Source organism: Cricetulus griseus, chromosome 5 (assembly GCF_003668045.3).
Source record: "Cricetulus griseus strain 17A/GY chromosome 5, alternate assembly CriGri-PICRH-1.0, whole genome shotgun sequence".
NCBI lineage: Eukaryota > Metazoa > Chordata > Mammalia > Rodentia > Cricetidae > Cricetulus > Cricetulus griseus.
In genome coordinates, this window is record NC_048598.1 from 11,706,052 (window position 1) to 11,716,582 (window position 10,531).

The 10,531-nt window shown below is 48.7% G+C and overlaps 1 protein-coding gene across 1 annotated transcript; it reads left to right on the forward strand.

Annotated features, from left to right (window-relative positions):
• The first annotated feature begins 6,056 nt into the window (after window positions 1-6,056).
• Ccdc185 (coiled-coil domain containing 185) lies at window positions 6,057-7,928 on the forward strand. Its single transcript, XM_027419055.2, has one exon. It carries the CDS (start codon window positions 6,057-6,059, stop codon window positions 7,926-7,928), a length of 1,872 nt encoding a protein of 623 aa, XP_027274856.1.
• The last annotated feature ends 2,603 nt before the right edge of the window (window positions 7,929-10,531 follow it).

Genomic DNA, 10,531 nt, shown 5'->3' on the forward strand with positions numbered 1-10,531 from the left:
GTGTGGGAAGGATTAAAATCTTAGACTGCAGCAAAACTACAAGTGTTTAAAATCCACTCTACTCTGGTTCTCACACATACTCACACACATACAAACACAGACAGACACACACACACAGACACTCACACACACACACACACATACACACAGACTCACACACACAGACATACAAACACAGACAGACACACACACACAGACATACAAACACAGACAGACAGACAGACACACACACACACACAGACACACACACAGACTCACACACAGACACACACACTCTCACACACACAGACACACACACTCTCACACACAGAGACACACACACTCTCACACACTCACACACACTCTCTCACACACTCACACACACACACACACACACATACAAACACAGACAGACACACACACACACAGACACACACAGAGAGACTCACACAGACACACACACACAGACACACACACTCTCACACACACAGGCACACACAGGCACACACAGGCACACACAGGCACACACAGGCACACACAGGCACACACAGGCGCGAGCGCGCGCGCGCGCGCGCGCGCGCGCGCACACACACACACACAGCACACACACACACACACACACACACACACACACACACACACACACACACACACACACACACACACACTCACACACAGGCACACACTCACACTCACACACACACACACACACACACACACACACACACACACACACACACGGTTTCTCTGTGAGCAGGGTTAGCCTCGGAGATCTGACAGTGGAAAGCTGGTTAGGGAGTGTTGAGATTGGTGTGAGAACCCAGATTCTGGTCTGAATTCTCTGCCCACTACCAGCTTTATGTACTCCAGAATTCTCAGTTGTTGCCTCTGGAAACAGCAGGCCCTACTTGGTGTTGTCATGGTCAGGTTTACATATAAACCACTCAGGGGCATGCTCGAGCACATGCTTGAGGTGTGTCAGCCATCATTTTTACACACATAACCTCTCATCCACATGGAATATTTGCACTGTGATTGTTTCCATGGCAACTTAACTTGCCTATTTCCAGGTTCTTAACCTACTATTTTCTTTTTTTTTTTAAAGGAAGAAGTTGTTTACAGGCTAGAATGTTCATGCTTAGCACTTATTAGCATAAATACATCCTAAGTTGTTTTTCATTTATCTCCCTGAGTGTTGGTATGTTTGGTTTTTTTACTGTTCTGTGTTCCTGATGTCTTCAGTGAGTCCACTGTGCGCTGCAGGTAGACATAGAGAGCCACTCGGGTCTGTGTTTTTAGCTGTTGTTACTTGGGTACATGTGTTTTCCTGTGTAGTAAGGAAATATTGGAGGTGGGGCATAAAAGACCCTAAATCCTGTGGCATAAAAAGTATATCATGAAACTGAATTTTGAAAATTATAATTTGTCCTACTACCCAGGAATTAACAAAACAAAAAAACCTTCTGACTTAAATTTTATCTTCTTAGAAAAGGTGACTTTGGGGGCTGGAGAGATGGTGCAATCAGTCAAGGATTTGCCTTGGAGACATGAGGACCTCACTTTAGATCCCCAGAGTGCACATAAAACCCAGATTGGGGCCTGGAGTCCAGTCGTAGAGAGGAAGGAGTGAAAGGCAATGGGGTCAAGACCATGCTGGGGAAACACACAGAAACAGCTGATCTGAGCAAGTGGCAGCTCACAGACTCCAGAGTGACAGCTGGGGAACCAACATAGGACCAAACCAGGCCCCCTGAACGTGGGAGTCAGTTGGGGGGCTTGGGCAGTCTATGGGGCTGCTTGCAGTGGAACCAGTGTTTATCCCTAGTGTACAAACTGGCTTTTTGGAGCCCATTCTCTATGGAGGGATGCCTTGCTCAGCCTAGACACAGCGGGGAGGGTCTTGGTCCTGTACCAAATGATGTGACAGACTTTGATAATTCCCCATGGAAGGCCTCACCCTCTCTGAGGAGTGGATGGGGGTGGGATGGGGAGATGGTGGGAAGAGTGGGAGGGTGGGAGAGAGAGGGAGCTGGGATTGGTATGAAAAACAGATTGTTTTAAAAATAAAAAGTAAGTAATTTTTTTAAAGCCAGGTTTGGCAGTGAGCACAGGTAATCCAAGCAATGGAGAGAGGAGAGCTGGAGGCAGATGGGTTCCTGGAGGCTCAAATCCAAGCTAGACTAGCTTAGCTGGACAAGGATCAGCCCAGGGAGAGACCCTGTCTCAGATGAAAGATAGAGGGTGCCCAAGGACTAATAACCAATTTTGTTCTCTGACCTTCACTTGTGTGCCATGTACACACACACACACACACACACACACACACACACACACACACACACACATACACACACACACACACACACCAGAGAAAACAAAGAGATTTCAAAGCAATAAATTTCCATAAAATAAAAACCATGCGTGTGCCGAGAGCGTTTATTTACAGCTTGAGCTCTGGGAAGTTTGCGGTACTTAGAGCAGCTCTGCCCAATAGAAACAGATCAGGATGGGGAGAGGTTGATCAATGGGTGCTAAGTAGCAGTCACGTGACAGCACGGCTCCCCAGAGCTACGAACAGTAGGTGACTATAGATAACCATTGTGTACCGTACATGTCAGAAAGGGAGACAAAGGGATTTCACAAGTTCCGACATAAAGGGATGACAAATGTTTGAGGAGACATATTTGTTTATCCTCATCTAAATATCCCATGATGTGTGAATATATCAAAATATTACACAGCATCCCATGAATTTGCAATTTTTATGTGTCAGTTAAACTTTAAAAAATCTCTTTCACACAAAATAAGCATACCATAGTGTATATTGCATCCACATATATGTAAATTTAAATCTCCTCGTTCATATCGGAACAAGTGTAAGCAGCATAAAATTAATTTTGATAACATTGCATTAATCTGATGGACTTGAAATACCATCATGTTAAATGTAGCCAGTGTAAAATAGAAAGCACTGGTCAACTGTACTATTATTTGTGTTACGTTTTTAGAATCCAATGTGCATTTTGTTTGTATTTGGTTGTATTTCATTTTACAAGATTTATTTCTGTTTATTGTGTATACCAAGTGTGTGCCCGTGGAGTCGCAAAAGGACAGCAGATCTCCTGGAGCTGGGGACAGTTGTGAGTTGCTCACTGTGGCCGCTAAGAACGAAACTCAGATCTTCTGCAAGAACAGCAAGTGCTCTTAATTGCTAAGCCATCTTTCAGACCGCCAGTATATATTTTATACTTAAGCCCATGTCTGTTTGAACAATCTGTGTTCAAGTGCCCATGCTACATGTGAGTATCTAACTAATTTCTCCCCTTTGACTCATCCAAGCATTAAGAGCTATTAAGAGGTGGGGGAGGAGAGAGGAAGGAGGGGAGAGAAAGAAAGAGGACAGAAAGAAGAGGGACAGAGAGAGAGAGAGAGAGAGAGAGAGAGAGAGAGAGAGAGAGAATATATTTCAAGTCTCTACAGGAACCATAGCACACAGAGCACACCTCTGTGCCCTGGATTCACTTGTGGGGTCAGAGCATATTTTTCAACCCTCCTCCAAATTAAGAGAGAAGGCCTACCTGGGTCTCCCTTTGGCAGAAGGCCACATTCTGAGACATACAATGCAATCCACTGAGTTTCACTGCCAAATAAAAAGGAGACTGACTGTTCCCAGCATCAAGGGGACGCTGGGCAGCTTGGCATTCACAAAGCATGTCTTTCATGGCCTCCTAGGAGCTCTGACATGACTTGCAAGCAGGACCCTCCAAGGAGCCATATGGGGACCCAGACACACAGGTGAGGTGTGCTCTAAGGACCCTCAAAAAGCTTTCTTTTTGTGTTTCACCAGCCTGTCTCAGACACCCTTCCTGACTCTATGCAGCATTTGCTAGCCATTAAGGGTTAACTATGAAAGGAAGACCTTCCCTCAGAGAGGGTGCGGTTGAGCTTCCTGCCTTCACACGCTGAGCCATCTCCTTGACTCACCTCTTATACGGGCTATATGGATTCAGTGTGAAGTTAGCAGTCATTATGAGTGATAGATAGCCACTACGATTGCTCCTGGGTAGCCTTGGCTGGCTGCTTCACATAATTCTTCAAGCTTTGAAGTGTGTAAAATCTTTTGACATTGTGGCACTGTGTTGTCATCTACAAAGTTCATACTTGAGAACTGGGTAACAGAGTCTCTCTCTCTCTCTCTCTCTCTCTCTCTCTCTCTCTCTCTCTCTCTCTGCCTGTCTCTCTCTGTCTGTCTCTCTGTCTCTCTCTCTCTCTGTCTCTCTCTCTCTCTCTCTCTCTCTCTCACACACACACACACACACACACACACACACACACACACACATGCACAGCCCTTTTAAGATAGCAATTTTATGCTGGGCCATATTTATAGCTATGCAGGGAGTGTAGCCTGAGAGCCACAGGAGACCTTCATTAATAAGCCAACAGAAAGAGCTTTACAAGCCAGATCTCTGTGCCATGAACAACAGAAACACTCCTGGCATCTTTGATGTTGCCTTAAGATAAACCAAGTACATTCTGACTTGAGTGAGGTCACGCTGGTCCTGACCACTATCGAAGTCTCCTAACCCAAAAAGGGCAACTCTATATTCATATTGCTACCTAGGACCACACACCTGCCATCGAGTCCCTAACGAATGGCACTCAGTGCAGTCTGAATTGTGCCTGCTACTGTTTCCCGTCTCACGCCGTCTTGGGGCTAATTCTTATGAACTGGAATGAAGTTCTAGAACAAAGGCGCCCATCCCATTTATGGGGGTTTCACCCTCACGACTAAACCATCTTGTCCATGGCCCCTACCTCTTAATGCCAGAATTGTGATTAGATTTCGAAGCATGAAGTTTGGGGGCATACATCCAGACCATAGCAACCCTAGATGAGGAAGATGACTGAATCCCAGAGCTTGGTGTGACAGAACCTGAGAGTCACTGCTCTCTGCACTTTACCGAAACTTCATTAAAGTTACATTAATCCATTAACTTTTCTTCAGCTAGAAATCTGCAGACACTTTTGTAAACTAATATATTAAGTGCTAAAACTTTTCATTAGAGCTTAGTAGGGCATCATTATCCAATGCATTATGGTGCCAGGATTTCCACACATGTCATTTCACTTTGCCTTCATAATGACCCAGCTTTTCAGAACTTGAGGGTCAGGGAAACTTGCCCAACATCACATGGTTTGAAAGTGGAAGACTCAGACTCATTTGTTTCTCTGCAAGCGGGGGTTGGAATCCCACAAAAGTAGAAGAAAAAGGGCAAATGTCAAATAAATGAAATCTTTGGGAGCTATTGCAAAACAGTTGGGACAAAATTCATAGTTTGATACAAGTTGTAACCGGCACATTAAATAAAAATCAGAACTGCCTCTTGTCGTTTTAAAGTTTACAAAGGCTTGGTCCGAATCAGTGTTCTTCCTCGGCTGTTTCCTTGCCTTGCTGCACCGATCAGGAACAGTGAGGTAGGTGAGATGTTTGGCCAGTAAAGAAAGCTTTTTCCAAGCCTGAATTGATCCCTGGAACTCACATGGTGTAAAGAACCGACTCCTGCAAGTTGTCCTTTGCCACCCGCAGGCTGGCCATGGCTTGTATTTGTTCACACACACACACACACACACACACACACACACACACACACACACGCACGCACACACACGCACGCGTCAAAGTAAAAAGTGATCTGACTCCAAGGACAAGCACCATCCCAGGTCCTCTACAATGCACTTTGGTCCTTCCTCTCACTGTATTCTATTTTTAGCACTAATTCCACTAATTCAGGGAGCTGAAACACCGGTGGCATTATGATCCTCGCTTCTAAATACCAAGTATTAGACTTCCAAGTATCTTCCCAAGGCATCTTTTCACCCACTCTGTTCTCTCTCATCAAAGCCCCAGGGCACCGAGGCCTTCAAAGACCTGATGGCTCAAGGATGCATTGTGAAGTGGCGAGAGCGTCACAGGCTACGTGGATCCAAGGATCTGAGAGTGGGGTGGGTTTCTCAGTGGCCCCCAGGAGGTCTCCCGACCTTCCTGTAGACTCTGGGCCCGCCGGGAAGAGAGCATGGCCGGCTTCCACCTCTTCTCACGGCCCTATGGGGAGCTTGGGGAGCCCTTGCCCGGTGGAGAGCCGGAATTCGCGGCACCGCTGGGCTGGCCTGAGCCATCCCTGAGCCCCTGGGCCCGGACTCCCGGCGCGGAAATCGAGACCGAGGTGCCCTGGGGGCACCAGAAATGTTCATCCGCCGCGCGGTCCCGCCGGCGTGGTTCTATGTCCTTGCCACGAGAAAGCCACAGCCTGACACACGTGGCCCGGAGACCGGCGGACCGCGCCAGGAAGCACCGGTCCGGCAGTAGGCAACTGGACGAAGCCTGCGGAGAGGCACCCACCAAGTCCAGCAGGACCTGGCAGCAGCAGCAGCCGCCGCCGCCGGATCAGCCCTGCCCCAGCTACCCTGCAGCCCCAGGAGTTTCGTCCCCGCCGTACCCCGGGGGAGCTTTCAGCCCCCAGAGTGCTGGGACTTTGCCTTTGGAAAAGACACACAACGGAGACCGGTGGGCAGTGCCGGTGTACAGACATGTAGGTCTCTGGTCCCCTTCGTCGGTTCTCACCGACAAGTCTTCCGGGCACTCCCTCGAGTTTGAGTTCCGGAAGCAATCCACCCAGAAGAGGGGTAGTGGCGACCGGACTGAGTCCTTAGCCAACCAGTACTCCCAGCCCTCCACCTCCTGCAAAGAGACGAGTAGCCAGCAGGCTCAGGTCCTCAAGAGCAAGCTGGACGAAGCAGAGATATCCTCCAGGGACCAGAAGATCTTGGCCCTGGTACTGAGCCGGCTCAAGAAGGCCCAGAAGATGCGAGAGCTGCAGCAACAGGCAGCAGTCGCCTGGGAAGAGCTGAAGCGCTCAGACAAGAAAGTCCACATGACCCTGGAGAGAGAGCGCAGGCTGCTGCTGCAGCAGAGCCAGGAGCAGTGGCAAGGACAGAAGGAACAGCACAAGTCACGGAGGGACCATGAGCAGCTTCGCCAGGGCTACGAGCAACAGGGCGAGCGGCGGGACCGCCAGGAGAAGAGCACCATCCAGGCCCAGGCGGAGAGCCAGAGTCGGTGGCCCGAGCAACCTGACAACCCAGAGAACGGAGACCTGGACAAGCTAGACAGGGTTCACGCCCAGGCTGAACACCTCAAACAGTGCCAGATGCAGCGTCTGCAGGAGCAGGAGAGGGTGCTGCAGAGTCTGCGGGACCTGAACAGGCTGCAGATGCAGAAGAAGCTGGAGGTGACCTGTCACAAGAGGCAGCAGCACCTGCCGGAGGAGAGTCAGAAGAAGGTCCCGGAGAACAACCTGAGCTCCTCCATCATCAACTTCCAGGCCCGCAAGGTTCTCATGGACTGTCAGGCCAAGGCGGAGGAGCTCCTCAGGAAGCTGTCGCTCGAGCAGAGCTCCCAGAGCTCCCAGGACGTCCAAGAAGATCTGGCTAAGGAGAGGCATCGAGAACAGCAGGGAAAGGCCCAGAAGGAGGCAGAGCAGTTCCAGCGAGTGAGGTGGCGAACAGAGGAGGCAGAGGAACGGCGGCGCCAAGAGCGCCAGCGGGTCCTGGCGGAGCTGGCTGAGCAGAAGATCAGGCAGGCCAGGTGTCATGAGCACAAGACCAGCAAGGACAGGGTGCAGCACCTGCAGGAGCTGAGCGTCCTACGGGAGAGGAACAACCACATCTTGAAGCTGAAAGCAGAGAAGGAGGAGAAGTGTCACATTGAGGGCATCAAGGAAGCCATTAAGAAGAAGGAACAAAGGGTGGAGCAGATGACCCGATGGAAAGATCCCATCTTCCAGGAGTTCCAGAAGGTTCCCTCGGCCTCCAAGACAGACCGCTGCTTTGACTATGTGGCAGCAGAGACACAGCTGCCTGCGCACCATCTGAGTGGAATCTATTGAGAACCCAGGAGGAACACAGCACACGCCGGCAGCGACAGAGGTCATCTCATCGTCATCATGCGATTCGGCTTTATAATCTGATTTTAACCGACCATTGATTTTTTAAAAAAATAGATAAAATAGCTGCAATTTCCTCCCATGAATTAGTACATCGATTCACTTTGATGATGCGGATGGGGTTGGGGAGGAAAAGTGGGGGGCAGGTATGAAAATTGGTTGGCTTTTGAGTTTTGAGGTGAAACAAAAAACATTCATTTGCCTTTCAAAGAGTCTAGAAACATACATGAGGCAGGAGTTAGAGGAGTCAGAAAATGTACAATTGGCCTGGGGGGAGGGCAGAAAGGTGGAGGTGCACACCTTTAATCCCAGCACTCAGGAGGCAGAGGCACAGGAAGAAGGCAAATCTCTGCGAGTTTGAGGCCAGTCTGGTCTAAAGAGTGAGCTCCAGGGCAGCCAAGGACTCCACAGAGAAACCCTGTCTCAAAATACATACATGCATACATACATGCATACATACATACATACTACAATTGGAAATATTGTTTTATGATACAACTTGGTAACTCTTGTGCCAAACTACAGTGAGAAAGGTGAAATTCGTAGTGTGAGGCCTGAGAAGTCTCCAGGGTAAAAAGCAAAGGTGGGCTAGGAGACTTTCCAAGCAACTAGATTTGGGAGTCTTGTATATTCCAATCCTTTCGTGATGCACCCTTAAATTTAAAAGTCTGCAGTGTAGACACTCACTTAACCTAACCTGGTGTTAGTGAGAAACCTCAACCCCACCTCTCTTTTTCTTTTTCCTTTCCCAGATCATTCCATGGAATTGATGTTCAGTGATGAATTGTGTGTGTGTGTGTGTGTGTGTGTGTGTGTGTGTGTGTGTGTGTGTGTGTGTGCGCGCGCGCGTGCGTGTGCGTGTGCGTGTGTGTGTGTGTGTGTGTGTGTGTGTGTCTCTGTGTCTGTGTGTCTGTGTGTCTGTATGTCTGTGTGGTTCCATAGTTCCTCCAGACTGAGGAGTTCTTTGGCCATCCCTACTCATGGCAATATTGTTTGTAACCCACTAGGACTGTGTGTCAACTGTCCCACCAGTCATGGTATCTAAGAGCTCAGTGAAACCCAGCTGGCACACACCACCTATAATACCAGCACTACAGGCCAGCATGGGCTATGACACAGTGAGTTCCAGGACCAGCCTGGGCTACACAGTGAGGCCTTGTCTCAAAAAGAAAAGAAGTAAGACACTGTAATACACTTGGTCTTTCTTGGACTGGGGATAGGAAGGTGGGGCGTGGTGGGGTGGAAATGGAGAGTAGGGGGTGGGAGCTGGGGATGGGGAGCTGGGGGTAGGATCTGGGGGTGGGAGCTGGGGGTAGGATCTGGGGAGTGTTCCATCCAGCTTTATGCATTCAGTCTCAGTAGCATTTTCTCTTCCCCTCTATTTCTCTCTTTTTTAAAAAAAATATTTAAATTAGAAACAATTTTATTTTATATGTCAATCCAAGTTCCCTCTCCCTCCCATCCTCCCATGGCCCCCACTGACCCCCATCCCATCCCTCTTCTGCTCCATAGAAAGGGAGAGGCCTTCCATGGGGGAATCTTCAAAGTCTGTCACATCATTTGGGGCAGGGCCTAGTCCCTCCCCCGTGTGTCTAGGCTGAGAGAGTATCCCTCTATGGGGAATGGGCTCCCCATGTCCATTCATACACTATGGATAAATATTGATCCACTACCAGGGCCCCATAGACTGCCCAGGTCTCTTAACTGACACCCACATTCAGGGGGCCTGATTACAGGGGGCTGTAAATCTGGGGCCCATGAGCTCCCCGTGTTCAGGTCAGCTGTTTCTGTGGGTTTCTCCAGCGTGGTCTTGACCCTTTTGTTCCTCACTTCTCTCTACAACTGGCTTCTGGGAATTTGGCTCAGTGTTTGGCTGTGGGTGTCTGCTTCTGCTTCCATCAGCTACTGGATGAAGGCTCTAGAGTGGCATATAAGGTGGTCATCAATCTCATTATAGGGAGAAGGGCATTTAAGGTAGCTTCTTCACTATTGCTTAGAATGTTAGTTGGAGGTTATCCTTGTAGATCTCTGGACATTTCCCTAGTGCCAGATTTCTCTCTAAACCTACAAGGCTCCCTCTATGATGGTGTCTCTCTTCTTGCTCTCCTCTATTCTTCCCCTGACTCAATCTTCCTGCTCCCTCGTGTCCTCCTCTCCCCTCCTCTTCTCCCCTTCTCTTTCTCCTAACTCCCCCCCTCCATGCTCCCAATTAGCTCAGGAGATATTGTCCCTTTCCCCTTCTCCAGGGAACAATATATGTCTCTCTTAGGGTCCTCCTTGTTTCCTGGCTTCTCTGGAGGTGTGGGTTGTAGGCTGGTAATCCTTTGCTCGGTCTTCTCTGTCTCTTTTGAAGGAGGCATGTGATGTCATTTTGTCTACCTACATTGAGCCTAATTAACTTAACTAGGCTCTATACAAGTGACTAAACATGACTCAGTAATATGGCTTTTTAAAGGTAAGGAGTCAGTAACAATAGAAAGTAACCCATCTCTCAACTTCAGCTTAACGACCAAATGTTTTCTTTAAAAAAATCTTGATGTAAAACT

What these genes read in the sequence shown, in the direction of transcription:
- Ccdc185 (XM_027419055.2), top strand. Translation starts at nt 6,057, where the DNA reads ATGGCCGGCTTCCACCTCTTCTCACGGCCCTATGGGGAGCTTGGGGAG.